This window comes from Oncorhynchus gorbuscha, linkage group LG18, assembly GCF_021184085.1.
Source record: "Oncorhynchus gorbuscha isolate QuinsamMale2020 ecotype Even-year linkage group LG18, OgorEven_v1.0, whole genome shotgun sequence".
Lineage (NCBI taxonomy): Eukaryota > Metazoa > Chordata > Actinopteri > Salmoniformes > Salmonidae > Oncorhynchus > Oncorhynchus gorbuscha.
The window spans coordinates 11,473,535-11,489,877 of NC_060190.1; the positions used below are offsets into that span (position 1 = coordinate 11,473,535).

At 42.7% G+C, this 16,343-nt stretch overlaps 1 protein-coding gene across 1 annotated transcript; it reads right to left on the reverse strand.

The window, feature by feature from the left end:
• Nucleotides 1–12,129: 12,129 nt before the first annotated feature.
• Nucleotides 12,130–13,809, reverse strand: LOC124003924 (C-X-C motif chemokine 11-like). Its single transcript, XM_046312571.1, has 4 exons — nt 13,531–13,809; nt 13,085–13,202; nt 12,839–12,922; nt 12,130–12,519 (listed from the first exon to the last, which is right to left on the reverse strand). The coding sequence occupies exons 1-4, from the start codon at nt 13,601–13,603 to the stop codon at nt 12,465–12,467; spliced, it is 330 nt and encodes a 109-aa protein (XP_046168527.1). The 5' UTR covers nt 13,604–13,809; the 3' UTR covers nt 12,130–12,464.
• Between the last annotated feature and the right edge of the window lie 2,534 nt (nt 13,810–16,343).

Genomic DNA, 16,343 nt, shown 5'->3' on the forward strand with positions numbered 1-16,343 from the left:
ATATAGCTATCTGGTTGACTGTCTGCAATACATGAGCTACAGTAGTCCCTGAATTCCAATCAAAAGTTTCACTTTAAAAGGGACAGTTTCTATTCTGGTGCTTCCTAGAGTCTTCTCCTTCTTGATCTCTCACTCCTCTCCTCCTCCTCCTCCTCCTCCTCCTCCTCCTCCTCCTCCTCCTCCTCCTCCTCCTCGCTCTTTTCTCTCTCGCAGGTTCCTACCTATTAACTCTGGAGCTGGCCTCTAACTTCAGTTCATCGCTCTCTTCTACTCTGTTCTCATTCCCTTAGCACTCCATGTTTGATCTCTCTCTTCCTACTCTCTTCTCTATGTCCCTCATTCACCAGAGGTTCCTCTCCTTCTCCACTCTGGTTGTAATTCTTCTTGATCTCCCTCTCTTTCCCTCTCTCTGTCACTCTGTGATGGGTGTTGAAATCAGTGGATGCTCCTCAGAGGAGGAAGGGGAGGACCATCTTCCTCGGTGAATTTCAATCAAATGAAAATAGTGAAACATTTTAAAACATTTTTAGATAAAACTATACTAAATATATTCACATGCTACCAAATAATTTATTAAAACACACTGTTTTGCAATGAATTAATTTATTCCAAATTAGGAGAAGAGAGAGAGCTAGCTATATTTTGTAGTATATATATTTTCACTTTCAATTTCTTAGCTAGCATCAAATGCAGCTAGCTAGTTTAGCCTACTCAAACAGAGAGGAATGCTATGTTAGCTAGCAGGCTATGGCTATCCAACACTGGAACTATTCCAAGTCAAGGTAAGCTTTTGGTTTTATTCATTTATTGCCACCAGGGCCTGCCGGTGTATCTGCTAAACTGCTTGCTGTTGACTGTACACTGCACTGCAGGATTGTAGAGGGTTTACTAACATGTTAGTTCTCATATCTATATTGACTATGACTTGACAATGATATAGGCTGTGTGTAGCGGTTAGCAGTCATGATATGAAGGTTTGGCTTGGAAAGGTTTTTTCGCCTAGTCACAGACAGCTGGTGTGTTGTGCACTTAAGTCCACAAGCGAAGTGAAAAGGTGAGAGGAGGAGAGCCTGTAGATAGATGTGAGAAGGAATTATATATACAACGAGCTGTTTGTATGTGACTGCTATGAAAGTGAACTGTGTTGGCTAGTGATCAGGAGTGTATTCATTGCGCCGATTCTGTTGAAAATAACTTCTGAAACGGAAGAAAACAGAATGAAACAGAGATAAACATACCTGATTTTATCCAATAGAAACTCTTGTTCGCAACTGTTGGACTAATGATTACACTCTAGATCAGCGAGATGCAGGCAAAAGTGTGCAATGCAGTATTGAATGTGTCACTGTCTGTCACCTTGATTACTCAAAATTATCTCGACCTGTGCACCTACGTTGTACATTCTTATTCTTAGGCTCGGTTGTAGCAACCTCATGATGGATACAGGGAAAATGTTAGCATCATGTAGTACCCTAAACCTATTGATGTTACATTGAGCTGGATGAATGGAATATGAGTGACAGTCATCCAATATTCTGTAATAGAAATAAGGCCATGTTCATGAAAAAAACTATCATCCTCCCTCATCTTAAACGGCTCCAACCACCACTGGTTGAAATGCCTGGGGTCATATTGACTCGGTTACCACAGTTCACCGTTGAAACTGAACATGGTTGGATTTTTTGGCTCCTGCAATGTAATAGTTGTGCCACTGTGCTCTTCCTTGCTCATCAGAGCGCCGAGCTCTTACAAGTGTTTAGATGTCCCTCAGGCAATCTAAGTGGTCTGCCTTGTGCTGTTGCACATCACATTTGGCATGTAGAACTGGAAGATTTCAGCGTTATCTTGAAAATGTTGATCAGTTATTGTATAAAATATAAGCCTCCTGCCTTGCTGTTCTGCCAAAATCAGACGTCAATATCTGAACTTTCACAGCGTTATCAGTGCTCGTTATTGGTAGCCAAAAAAAGTTAAAGCCTCCCTGCTTTAACTTTTGGAAACCTTTCATTTACAATTCACATAATATTTGATTTTCTATGAATATTCAATTTTAGGATTAAGTGATCTCTAGCTCCATCTGTCTTTCCCTTAGTAGGCAACGAGTGGGGAACCACCTTCTATATGATACTCTGAGATTTTTAACATACAGTATGAAGCTGTCAGTGATGGCAGAATATGATATACAATCTAATGATCTTATACAAATAGAATGTTCTTCAACGACTTTATGCCGCATCAGGAATGAGCAACATCCTGTTGTTTAGAAGTCATGCTCAAAGTGATCCGGCCAACAGCAATCGCCCAAACCGATTGAGATGAACCAAGTGTTGAAGAAGTTTGCTTCTAGGAGACACAAAAGACTCTGAGCCTCTTACTCCTTATGATGCCACGCTACACTGACTAACCTGACACAGACGCTAGCTGAACACACCCTTTCAACTCCAGCGCCCCATCAGACGGTCTCCAGTGACACAATTACCAAGTTTTCGTTCAAATTTGTCTCTTGTCCAAAAGTAGCACGTCAAGCGCGGGTAAAGGGGACGGTAATGGGCAACGTAGTCACGCCTATTATCAGGCGGTGAGTTGCTAAATAACTAACCACCTGATGCAAGATGACACTTTTCAGATAAGTAACAAATAGGGGCGAGCCCCCTCTTCAGCCCCTCTTCTTCCATCCGTGACCCTTTCAATAAACTGTTTAAAGTGCCGAGGGGGTTATTTCCAACAATTGCGGTCCTGCTCCCATTTTGGACCAGAGTGGAGAAAAGGTTAATGAATTCAATACTGCTGTAAGCCCTGTATCCTCCTAAACAGTGGGCACAACAGGAGTCAGTGGGTACAGGAGATTGTTCCAGAATGCTGATAAGGAGGACGAGTAGAGCAGAGTGTATATGCTGCCCCCTGTAGGTTTCGATTTGTAACCTCAACCATCTACTTTATTTCCAAGAAACAAGCAAAACAACTAAGCAACGTCTGTGTTCGGTTTAATGTATTGGTTTAGGTTCGACCCACGAGCTGATTGCTTGTTCCCTTGTTGCGACGTGGGAATTAAACTTCCTGATTGATTCTAACTACTGCGCCACGTGGAAATGTGGATGTACCTACTGCAACTACCATTGGGGCTATGGGGCTGAATACATTTACAACTGCCATTGGGGCTATGGGGCGGAATACATTTCAATATGACGTTTGGCTCATTCCTTGCGATGTGTCTCTCAACCGAAAGTTCCAGTGACTTTGTGATAATTGAATGGCACAGAGCAATCCCAGCTCTATGGCCATATGAGGAGGATTAGCATACAAGCAAAGTGTGAATATACTACAGTGTCGTGTGGTGGGATCACATCACACTCCATTCTCAGCCTCCTGTAATCTTGTCAGTGAGCAGCATATGCAGATTTGCAACCAGCCTTATCCTTTGTGAGAGAGAAAGTGTGTGTGTGTGTGTGTCCGTGTCCGTGTCCGTGTGTCTATAAGCTCCTGACACTACATCTCAACACTTGACAGACATGTATGTTCAGTAGTCAAAGACCTGAACCAGTGTCCAGAAACAAGCCCATAGACAGGCTTTGTATTTCTGTTTCCCTTGTGCTTGTCTCCCACTCTCTCCTGCAAATGGCAACGCTACCATTCACTCGGGATGTCAATGTTAGCTACATCAGGTGGAAGGAAATCCCATTTGTGTAATATCTGAATCAAAGACCCATTGCCACGATCCATCACCACGATGAATAAAACGATCATTCAAATACATTTCTGTCCAAACCAGCTATAGTAAAGTCCTGTTTTTGACGTATTTTCCTCAAATCTCCTATTCAAGCCTAACAAAGGCAAAGTATCAGGGGACATTTCATGTCATGCCATGTTCACGCCATTCACCTCGATTCGTCTAGATTTCACATAGAGTTCAGTGTTGGGATTGATGGGGCAACAGCTTGATGTATTTACGATGGAGTTTCCCTGTGGTGGGTGCTGCCTTCTACATTAGCTCCTGGTGAGTCTCCTGTTCTGTTTATGCAAGTTACTCTGTGATGTGTTCTCTCTCCCTGCCTGTAGGGTAACCTGTCTCTCTGCACTGAAAATGACATGTGGTCTGCATCTCTGCATCTGAGGAGCGGTGGGCCTTGGGCAGGCAGGCAGGCCCACTAGACAATGAGAGAGAGAGTAGCTGGGTGCGTGTGTCATTCTTTATTTATGGATTGAGGCTGGGTGATTGACAAGACGGGACATGAGAGGCTTTCTTCCTAACCCCAAAGCCTCAGTCATATACCCATAGCGACACATAAAACACGGAGATGCATAAAACACACACACAGACACAGACACGGACGCACACGCACACACACACACACAGACAGACAGACACAGACAGACAGACACAGACAGACAGACACACATACGCACTCTTTGAAGAGAACCCCTAGCCAACATAGTCAAAGCAGGGCTTCTCTAGAGTCGTTTGGCACAGTTGTTTATTTGTTTGTGTGTCGTTCCGTTCTTCACAGCGTTCTCTCTTGACTATTTTCATATAATTGATGCCCACTCTCTTCACGGCCTGTAGAGCAACAAAGAGAGCGCATGAAAGCCATGTTATAGCAGTAGCCGTATGAATATTGCATGGGGATAACGTGTTAGGAGCAATTTACCCTCTTCCCTTTGTCTGACAGCTACATCAACAAGCGATTGGGCATGCTCCACATGTATAAATAAAATATTAGGTTGCCATTTATTTATTTTTTTTATTATTACTTTTTAAAAATATATGTATTTTTTTACATCTGACGAACAGTATGGGTTTGTTGGATTCCAACAGAAGCCGGGCAGTGGCAGCTCTCACTCATCTTTTATTCTAACAGCCGCCGCTGTTCTCCTGTACGAGAGAGTATTACACTGTGGGAGACAGCCCAGTCCTTTTTTAAAAGCTATATATAAGCTTTAAAGCAGGCGGGAACAACATATATCATGGAAATGAAATATTTCTCTCAGGATTTGTGCCTTTGCCGCAGAATGTTCAAAAATGAAACACACTCGTCAGTTGGAGGCTTCTGCAAAAGTGCAGACAAATTATTAGTAGCAATTTTTCTGAACCATGAAACGCCACCCATTGAAAATCCTACTGCTTTGTTGACAACATGCAGATGATAAATTGATGATGTATTTGTTGATCTAGTTTCTTAAGGAAAGGTTCTCTTACTCGGAGCTTCTGCTGTTCTGACAGCTCGAGTGAGGAACATCAGGCAACAAATGAAACAGCATGCAACTAGATTTGATGTCTTTCTAACATCAAGGAGAGTGTTTTCCACTTACCTAACCATATCTACTGAACCTCAGGTGGAGATGATCAATCATCTATCAATGATCATTTTAGTAAACATCCATTTCCATCTTGTGTTCCAAATAGTATGCTGATAGCAGTTCATAAAGGTCAGATCCCAAATGGCATCCTATTCCCTACAAAGTGCTTACCTTTGACCAGACCTGGTCAAAATTAGCTCACTAAATAGGAAATAGGGTGCCATTTGGGATCCAGCCATAGTAATGTAACATTAGCTTCGTCTTCTCCCAACAACCTTACTGAGATATTGTCCATATCTGTCTTAACAGATGATTTAATTCCAGGAGATACTGTATATACTGCAGGGTATGCCAAAGGCAGATATGACTAAGCACCCTTTCATCTGCTATGTTTCTAGGCTTTGTTTTTGGTTTATGATCTCATGCGGCAGGTTTTATTATAGTGTGTGTGTGTGTGTGTGTGTGTGTGTGTGTGTGTGTGTGTGTGTGTGTGTGTGTGTGTGTGTGTGTGTGTGTGTGTGTGTGTGTGTGTGTGTGTGTGTGTGTGTGTGTGTGTGTGTGTGTGTGTGTGTGTGTGTGTGTGTGTGTGTGTGTGTGTGTGTGTGTGTGTGTGTGTGTGTGTGTGTGTGTGTGTGTGTGTGTGTGTGTGCTGTGCGCGCTCACAGCCTCAGGACTCTGGTCTGGGAATAAGAAGGTTTATGGAGGATCTATTCTCTCCCACACTCCTTGGCTCTCGCTGACCACCACCAGCCCTTTGATTTCCCCCGAGTGTGAAGGCCAGTTCTGATATCCTCCAGCAAAGTTTATCTCCACAGCAAAGTAATGGTCAAAACGCAGGACGTGCTGCCTTGGAGCTCATCACGCTGGAGAAACATGGATGTGTCCCAAATGGCACCCTATTCCTTTTTGTAAGGCACTACCTTTGACGAGAGTCCTGGTCAAAAGAAGTGCACCATATCGTGAATAGTGTGCCATTTAGGACGCATCCATGGTGGTTCTAAAAGGGAAGAAACTAGGCCGCTGCAGCAAATCAGTATAGCAGTAAGTGTTTCAGAAACATTTCTATATTCAAGACCTCCTAGAGCCTTTTGTTGTTTTCAATGACACATTTAGAAAGCTACGTTATCTTGATTTATTTAGAAAGCGACATTATCTTGATTTATTGATAAAGCTACATTATCTTGATTTATTGATAGAGCTACATTATCTTGATTTATTTAGAAGGTAAATATTGGCATCTAAATAATTTTCTAGTATTATCATTGACTACTTTGTAACACTTGACATTAAGTTCCTCTTATACCTGTGTAGTTGACTATTAGGTAACACTTTACATTAAGTTTATTAAGTTGATCTTATACCTTTACATTCAGTTGATCTTATACGTTTATATTAAGTTGATCTTATACCTTTACATTCAGTTGATCTTATACATTTATATTAAGTTGATCTCATACCTTTACATTCAGTTGATCTTATACGTTTATATTCAGTTGATCTTATACCTTTACATTCAGATGATCTTATACCTTTACATTCAGTTGATCTTATTGTCATGTTATGTCTTGTCCCTGTGCTTTCTCTTCTCTTCGTTTCCCCCTGCTGGTCGTATTAGGTTTCTTTCTCTCTCTCTTTCTCTCTCTCTCTCTATCATTCCATTCCTGCTCCCAGCTGTTCCTCATTCTCCTAACGACCTCGTTTACTCTCTCACACCTGTCCCCTCTTTTGCCCTCTGATTAAGTCTCTATTTCTCTCTCTGTTTCTGCTTCTGTCCTTGTCGGATTCTTGTTTGCTTTTGCCCTTGTTCCGTCCTGTCGTTATCTGCCTCTTCTTCAGATGCTGCGTGTGAGCAGGTGTCTCTGTCCTCTACGGCCCGCGCCTACCCGAAGGGACCTGCAGTCTGTTGCCGCTAGCCCTGCAATTCTCCTCTACTACTAGAAGGGGGACTCTCCTGTAAAGATAGAGGATTTATGTTTTCCCTGTTTGGACATCTCCTGTAAAGATTGAGGATTTATGTTTTCCCTGTTTGGACATTAAAAGACTCTGTTTCTGTTAAATCGCTTTTGGGTCCTCACTCACCTGCTTAACAGAAGAATCCGACCAAGAATGGACCCAGCGACTTCGGATCCTCTCTACTCAGCCGTCGAGATCCAGGGAGCGATGCTAGGCAGACACGAGCAGGAATTGTCTGCTGCTCGACATGCCGTTGAGACCCTGGCCGCCCAAGTCTCCGACCTCTGAAAACAGATTCACAATCTCCGCCTCGATCCACCAGCTACTTCCAGGGCTTCCGAGACTCCGGAGCCCAGAATTAATAACCCACCGTGTTACTCTGGGCAGCCCACTGAATACCGCTCGTTCCTCACCCAGTGTGATATTGTGTTCTCTCTCCAGCCCAACACGTACTCCAGGGGTACAGCTCGTATCGCCTACATCATATCTCTCCTTACTGGACGGGCTCGTGAGTGGGGCACGGCAATCTGGGAGGCAAGGGCTGAGTGTACTAACCAGTATCAGAACTTTAAGGAGGAGATGATACGGGTTTTTGATCGTTCAGTTTTTGGGAAAGAAGCTTCCAGGGCCCTGTCTTCCCTATGTCAAGGTAATCGATCCATAACGGATTACTCTATAGAGTTTCGCACTCTTGCTGCCTCCAGTGATTGGAACGAGCCGGCGTTGCTCGCTCGTTTTCTGGAGGGTCTCCACGCGGAGGTAAAGGATTAGATTCTCTCCCCCGGGAGGTTCCTTCCAGCGTGGATTCTTTGATTGAACTCGCTATTCGCATAGAACGACGGGTAGATCTTCGTCACTGAGCTTGTGGAAGAGAGCTCGCGTTATCTGTTTCCCCCCTCTCCGCATCACTACCATCTTCCTCCACTGGCTCAGGTGTTGAGCCCATGCAGCTGGGGGGTATTCGCATCTCGACTAAGAAGAGGGAACGGAGAATCACCAACCGCCTCTGTCTCTATTGCGGTTCCGCTGGTCATTTTGTCATTTCATGTCCAGTAAAAGGCCAGAGCTCATCAGTAAGCGGAGGGCTACTGGTGAGCGCTACTACTCAGGTCTCTCCGTCAAGATCCTGTACTACCTTGTCGGTCCATCTACGCTGGACCAGTTCGGCAGCTTCCTGCAGTGCCTTGATTGACTCTGGGGCGGAGGGCTGTTTTATGGACGAAGCCTGGGCTCAGGAACATGACATTCCTCTCAGGCAGTTAGGGGAGTCCACGGCCATGTTCGCCTTGGATGGTAGTCCTCTCCCCAGGATTCAGTGTGAAACGCTACCTTTAACCCTCACTGTCTCTGGTAATCATAGCGAAACCATTTCTTTTTTGATTTTTCGTTCACCTTTTACACCTGTTGTTTTGGGTCATCCCTGGCTAGTGAGTCATAATCCTTCTATTAATTGGTCTAGTAATTCTATCCTCTCCTGGAACATCTCTTGTCATGTGAAATGTTTAATGTCTGCTATCCCTCCTGTTTCTTCTGCCCCCTCTTCACAGGAGGAGCCTGGTGATTTGACAGGGGTGCCGGAGGAATATCATGATCTGCGCACGGTCTTCAGTCGGTGCAGGGCCACTTCCCTTCCTCCTCACCGGTCGTATGATTGTAGTATTGATCTCCTCAAGAAGCGTTTTACATCCGCTCCTATCCTTGTTACACCTGACGTCTCTAGACAGTTCATTGTCGAGGTTGACGCGTCAGAGGTGGGCGTGGGAGCCATTCTGTCCCAGCGCTCCCATTCTGACGATAAGGTCTACCCTTGCCCGTATTTTTCTCATCGCCTGTCGCCGTCGGAACGTCACTATGATGTGGGAAACCGCGAACTGCTCGCCATCCGCTTAGCCCTAGGTGAATGGCGACAGTGGTTGGAGGGGGCGACCGTTCCTTTTGTCGTTTGGACTGACCATAAGAACCTTGAGTACATCCATTCTGCCAAACGACTCAATGCGCGTCAGGCTCGTTGGGCGCTGTTTTTCGCTCGTTTCGAGTTCGTTATTTCTTATCGTCCAGGCTCAAAGAACACCAAGCCTGTTGCTTTATCCCGTCTCTTCAGTTCTTCAGTAGCCTCCACCGACCCTGAGGGGATTCTCCCTGAGGGGCGTGTTGTCGGGTTGACTGTCTGGGGAATTGAGAGGCAGGTAAAGCAAGCACTCACTCACACTCCGTCTCCGCGCGCTTGTCCTAGGAACATTCTTTTCGTTCCCGTTCCTACTCGTCTGGTCGTTCTTCAGTGGGCTCACTCTGCCAAGTTAGCCGGCCACCCCGGCATTTGGGGTACGCTTGCTTCTATTCGCCAGCGTTTTTGGTGACCCACTCAGGAGCGTGACATGCGTCGTTTCGTGGCTGCTTGTTCGGACTGCGCACAGACTAAGTCCGGTAACTCTCTTCCTGCCCCTGCTCCTGGCCTTGCTGTGTCTCAGTCTGTCCCCAGCGACTGCTTCTCTCCTGCTCCTGGCCTTGCTGTGTCTCAGTCTGTCCCCAGCCACCGCCTCTCTCCTGCCCCTACTCCTGGCCTTGCTGTGTCTCAGTCTGTCTCCAGCCACTGCTTCTCTCCTGCTCCTGGCCTTGCTGTGTCTCAGTCTGTCCCCAGCCACCACATCTCTCCTGGTCCTGGTCTTAGCCTTGCTGTGTCTCAGTCTGTCCCAAGTTGTCACTCTCCTGGCCTGTTTGGTCCTGATAGCTCAAACTCTTACAGTTCTCTACCCGTGTCTCATTTTAAATATAATAATAGCACAATGATTCCCTCTTCATCGTTTCCCGGTACGGTCCTGAGGAAAGGAGTTGGGTTCCATCTCGGGACGTGCTGGACCGTTCGCTGATCGATGATTTCCTCCGTTGCCGCCAGGTTTCCTCCTCGAGTGCGCCAGGAGGCGCTCGGTGAGTGGGGGGGTACTGTCATGTTATGTCTTGTCCCTGTGCTTTCTCTTCTCTTCGTTTCCCCCTGCTGGTCGTATTAGGTTTCTTTCTCTCTCTCTTTCTCTCTCTCTCTCTATTGTTCCGTTCCTGCTCCCAGCTGTTCCTCATTCTCCTAATGACCTCGTTTACTCTCTCACACCTGTCCCCTCTTTTGCCCTCTGATTAAGTCTCTATTTCTCTCTCTGTTTCTGCTTCTGTCCTTGTCGGATTCTTGTTTGCTTTTGCCCTTGTTCCGTCCTGTCGTTATCTGCCTCTTCTTCAGATGCTGCGTGTGAGCAGGTGTCTCTGTCCTCTACGGCCCGCGCCTACCCAAAGGGACCTGCAGTCTGTTGCCGCTAGCCCTGCAATTCTCCTCTACTACTAGAAGGGGGACTCTCCTGTAAAGATAGAGGATTTATGTTTTCCCTGTTTGGACATCTCCTGTAAAGATTGAGGATTTATGTTTTCCCTGTTTGGACATTAAAAGACTCTGTTTCTGTTAAATCGCTTTTGGGTCCTCACTCACCTGCTTAACACTTATACCTTTACATTAAGTTGATCTTATACGTTTATATTAAGTTGATCTTATACCTTTACATTCAGTTGATCTTATACCTTTACATTCAGTTGATCTTATACATTTATATTAAGTTGATCTCATACCTTTATATTAAGTTGATCTTATACATTTATATTTTGTTGATCTTATACGTTTACATTTTGTTGATCTTATACCTTTACATTCAGTTGATCTTATACCTTTACATTCAGTTGATCTTATACATTTATATTAAGTTGATCTCATACCTTTATATTAAGTTGATCTTATACATTTATATTTTGTTGATCTTATACGTTTACATTTTGTTGATCTTATACCTTTACATTCAGTTGATCTTATACCTTTACATTCAGTTGATCTTATACCTTTACATTCAGTTAATCTTATACCTTTACATTAAGTTGATCTTATACCTTTACATTTTGTTGATCTTATACGTTTATATTAAGTTGATCTTATACCTTTACATTCAGTTGATCTTATACGTTTATATTAAGTTGATCTTATACCTTTACATTCAGTTGATCTTATACATTTATATTAAGTTGATCTCATACCTTTATATTAAGTTGATCTTATACGTTTATATTAAGTTGATCTTATACCTTTACATTAAGTTGATCTTATACGTTTATATTAAGTTGATCTTATACCTTTACATTCAGTTGATCTTATACCTTTACATTCAGTTGATCTTATCCGTTTATATTAAGTTGATTTTATACCTGTATATTAAGTTGCTTTATGTTTGTGCAGTAACGCTGTAATTACAGAAGTCAATGATTATCTGGGTTTAGGTACTAAGGTCCTCCAGTAGATGGTGCACATTGACAGTATTGTAATAGCTGGAAATCGACATTTTATGATAATGAACATTTATTTTGACGTTTATTTCACATTTCTTTTGCGTCAATAAATCCAGATTATGTAGGATTATTACAAGTGACTGTACTATGTCTAACCCTAGAGTGTTCAGTTCATTTATTCCAGTAGTTTAGAAACACCACGTGTGTCGAGGTTCACCCCAGGTCGCTATGGCATCAGTACATTTATCTCCTGACCTGGAAGTCCAGCCTTCGTTTCTCAGCCAACCTCTGCAGCTGTTGAGACCAGCTGTGTTTAAGTCATGATCACGGGTCTTATTGCAGTGTTGCCATACATGGGACCGTCTCTCTCTCTCCAGAGTGTATCATACTCTGTAACCAAAATGTTAAAAGAGCTGTTCCCATGGCTCTCTCTATAGACCATGAGAATTGGGCCCTATGCATTAATTGTGACAGTAATAATGATTGTTACCCCATATTGCATTATAGGACTTGGTATAAGCATTCATAACAAATGGAATGTTATGATTAAGAGAACGTTGAATCTTTAAGTTGTATCAAAAACATTTTTATTTCAGTTGTATCAAAATCATATTTATCTGTTCATTAATATACACATGTTTAAATAACAAATAGAAAAATAAATAAAGAGTTTTAACTTATGATATCTTTAAATCTCTCACAATTAGTGTTGTATACTTGTATACAGTGCTGTACCACAAAATCACGAAGGAAATAGAAAATCCCCCTCTCTCTCCCGCTCTCTCTTTTTCTATAAAGTGCAGTGTCAGCTCTCAACATTCTTCTTGTGTGTGTTTGGTCACATGACTTCTGGGAAAATCCAGCCGTTGGGTTTTCCATGCCCCTTCTCCCCTCCTCCGTTACGTTCACTCTGCTTTTCTCTTAAGACACCTCTTCTTTTGCTTGTTGTCCTTGTTTATTCTATTTGGAAGGAGGGAAAGAGTGTTATTCTCAGAAAGGACTAATGTTACATGGATTATATTAAGACAAGTGCTATAGGATGTTTCTAAAGTATGTGCTAAGGTCTTTTGCTTTTACATGCATTAGCCTCATGTCTGCTACTTAATGGTGTAAAGTTTATAATTACAGTAACTTAGCTTCTTTTTTTACCATTAGATTTATATGTCATTAGATTGTGATAAATGTTGATCTATAAGTTATTACATTGTCATAACTGCAGTATAGTTCTGCCAAGGATTTAGTATGGTGGTGAGGAGTCTGATGATTTGATCTATCTTACCTGTTCCAGCAGTTGACGAAAAACATGGCCTTCCTTCCAGCGGGGTTCAGGCACCGTCTGGCTCCATCTTCCGCCAGGGTAACACTGAAAAAAACAAACCGCACATACACACAATTAATGCTTGTGTCACACAACTGATACAAGGCTGATGGAGGTGATTGTCATGTCAGAAGTAAATGTCAGAAAGAAACAAACAAAAAACAGAGAGAGAAACCACTTTCTGCTTAAATTAATGCAGTTACTTACATGATTTCAGTAGTGTCGCAGTAGTGGGTCTTTTCAATGATTTCAAAGTCATCAATGATTTCCTGAGTGTGCATAATGGTTCCTGGGCATTTGCATCTGGCACCTGGAACGTGTTGAGCTGTAATGAGAGTTATAAACATCAATTAACATGGTCAAACTTTTGAATGGAAACGTTGTTTTATGACAAATATGTCTTCAAATTGGATTTTGGATAAGAATTCACATGAATGCATTTTATGCACAATGCTTGTTCTAAGAAGAAACTGTACATAACTGCAATTTCTATAGTATTCTACACTCATTTTATGCTATACGACAGCCACTATATAGTAGCCTAGTCACTGCAAAATCCCTAGTCAGTCAGGTAACTAGTAAAAGCATGCACACTGTACTGTACATTCCATATATTGTAGCTGACATGGCTAGAAATGACTTTGAAATCTTACCTCCGTTGAGCTGTATACAAACTTCCAGCAAAACCACTAGGAAAAGACTGCAGGCTTTTGGTGTGAAGGCCATCGTGAATATAAGTAGCGAGAGATGGGGTGAGGTGAGGAGTCAAGAGGCAGTAAGATCCACTTGAAGTGAAAGTGAAAAGTGAACTATTGGGATCCATTGTCCTTTTTATAAACTGCCGGCAGAGGGTTTTCCCAAATCCCATGTTCTTTCCCGGCAAACGTTCAAGAAACAGCTCTCACTGGAATTTCCCAGCTCACTAGGGTAGAAATGAAGGAATGTTGGACTACAGAGTGGAAGGGGCGGAGGGAAGCTAGGAGTCTGCAGATAAAAAGTTGGCCGCGAGAATCTTAACTCCTAACTTCCTAACTGTGACTGTGGGAAAGTGAACGCCAGGGTGAGTCAGCATTGCAAGTCACGGTGATTCATGTTTAAGTGGCCTGTCTGCAAACCTGTTATTTTAAATCATGTAGATGAAGCTGTCTCTGATTCATTAGATGGACAGGTCCAAAGTCTCCTTCAAATTACCTTCTCCTTCTGAAAACTGCTCTTTATGACATCACAGATCTAGGGGTCAAACGACAGATGGTGCTTCGGAAGAGGGTCTCGTAATTAAGACAAACTTCACCCCAAACTTTCTTGGATAGAAATAACCAAAGCTAATAGGAAAAGTGAAAACAAAAGTGTATTAACTGCGAAGAATGTTGATGGTTCTTCTCCTTCTCCACCAGCATGCCCAGGTCAGATATGCTGTCTGGGGCAATTAGCAACAGCAACAGCTGCAGGAACATCATGATGACACGATAGCCAGTCATCTCTATTCTGTGAACCCCCAACCTAAATCTACCATGTCATACTAATCATGCTAGTCAACACTAGAACATGTCTATAGACCGACGCCTGTTTGATCAGAAGTGAATGATTATCATGGTGATGAATAATGACTGGGCCTAACACCCAGGATGTGTCTGGTGTTTTCAGTCATGTGTGTTGTGTCTTGTCAGAGGTTCATTTTCGGGCTTATGTCCCCATGTCTTTTTATTTTTCATTTGTTTATTTAACCTTTATTGAACTAGGCAAGTCAGTTAAGAACAAATTCTTCTTTACAATCACGGCTTACCAAAAGGCCTCCTGCGGGGACGGGGGTTGGGATTCAAAATAAATGAATAAATGAATAAATGAAATGTGAATATATGACAAAACGCACATCGCGACAAGAGAGACAACACGACTAAGACAACAACATAGCAAGACAGCAACGCATGACAACAAAGCATGGTAGCAACACAACATGACCACAACATGGTAGCAACACAACATGGTAGCAGCACAAAACATGGCATAAACATTATTAGGTACAGACGACAGCACAAAGGGCAAGAAGGTAGAGACAACAACACACCGCGCAAAGCAGCCACAACTGAAAAAATGGAAGCCGGTTGAGATACCAAATGTCTCCTATTCTGTGGCGTGATGATGTCAGGTTTTAATTGATGCTAAAACATGTTTTTTCATGATAAATAACTAGATAGATACACCTATGTTTTTAAATGTAATTACACTACATATGATTACATCTGCAATTCTTTAAAATCTGGTTTATGCATTATGTAGTTGTATGCAGTGGAGGCTGCTAAAGGGAGTACGGATTATAATAATGGCTGGAACAGAACGAATGGAATGGCATCAAACACATGGAAACCATGTGTTTGATGTATTTGATAGCATTCTACTTATTTCGCTCAAGCCATTACCAAGAGCCCATCCTCCCCAATTAAGGTGCCACCAACCTCCTGTGGTTGTATGATATTTGACCAATTCTGCTCAAATTAATTAACACAGTGGGACTATGCTCAACAAGTTGAGAGGTAATTGCCTGATTTGACTTTTTGGTTCATACACAATTTATTATATGACCAATACTGTACTCTGACTACCACCTCCAATTATGTGAGCCACTGCTAATGAGCCATATCCAAGATAATCCAAGATCATGACTAACACAAATTTGGGGGGTTATCGCAAATACTGTTGCTCTTTCTCATTACTCATTTAATGGTAATGTCCACTGAAAACATTGTTACTTAACGTCTTAAAATGAGTGTGGTATTTCTTCGGAACAGTACCTAATGACGTTTCAGTTGTCACGCCTTGGTCATTGTATTTTGTGTTTTTTGTATATGTTTGGGTAGGCCAGGGTGTGACATGGGTTTATATGTTGTGTTTCGTATTGGGGTTTGTATTAATTGGGATTGTGTATGATTAGGGGTGTGTCTAGTTAGGCTTGGCTGCCTGAGGCGATTCTCAATCAGAGTCAGGTGCTTGTCGTTGTCTCTGATTGGGAACCGTATTTAGGTAGCCTGAGTGCGCGTTGTATTTTGTGGGTGTTTGTTCCTGTCTCTGTGTAGTGTTCACCAGATAGGCTGTAATTAGTTTCTCGTTTCGTTAGTTTTTTTCGTATTTCAGTTATTTCATGTACCGCGATATATTTCATTAAAGTCATGAGTAACCTACAGGCTGCATTTCGGTCTGACTCTCTTCATTCAACAGACGAACGACGTTACATCAGTAGAATATGTACTGTATAATTCATCTATATTCTGGGTATTGGAAACATTAACATTGATTTACATTTCAGTGAAAATGTATCACCGGAAAGAGCAGGCCTCCCTGTTCCCTCCCTTCATCTTGTTTTGATAGAGGGATGGACCTAGGCCAAGGTAGCGTTATTGCTAATGCACTGTAGCGCCAGCTGTCTTGGCTCACCACACGCTTGCGACATTTAGAAGAAACAGAAACTTAA

Bases quoted from the DNA above. Each gene is read 5' to 3' on its own strand.
- LOC124003924 (XM_046312571.1), bottom strand. From the start codon at position 13,603: ATGGCCTTCACACCAAAAGCCTGCAGTCTTTTCCTAGTGGTTTTGCTG. The intron at 13,203-13,530 runs GTAAGATTTCAA...CTCTCATTACAG, and splicing joins TTGTATACAGCTCAACGGAG to CTCAACACGTTCCAGGTGCC. The intron at 12,923-13,084 runs GTAAGTAACTGC...TGTTTTTTTCAG, and splicing joins TGCGACACTACTGAAATCAT to TGTTACCCTGGCGGAAGATG.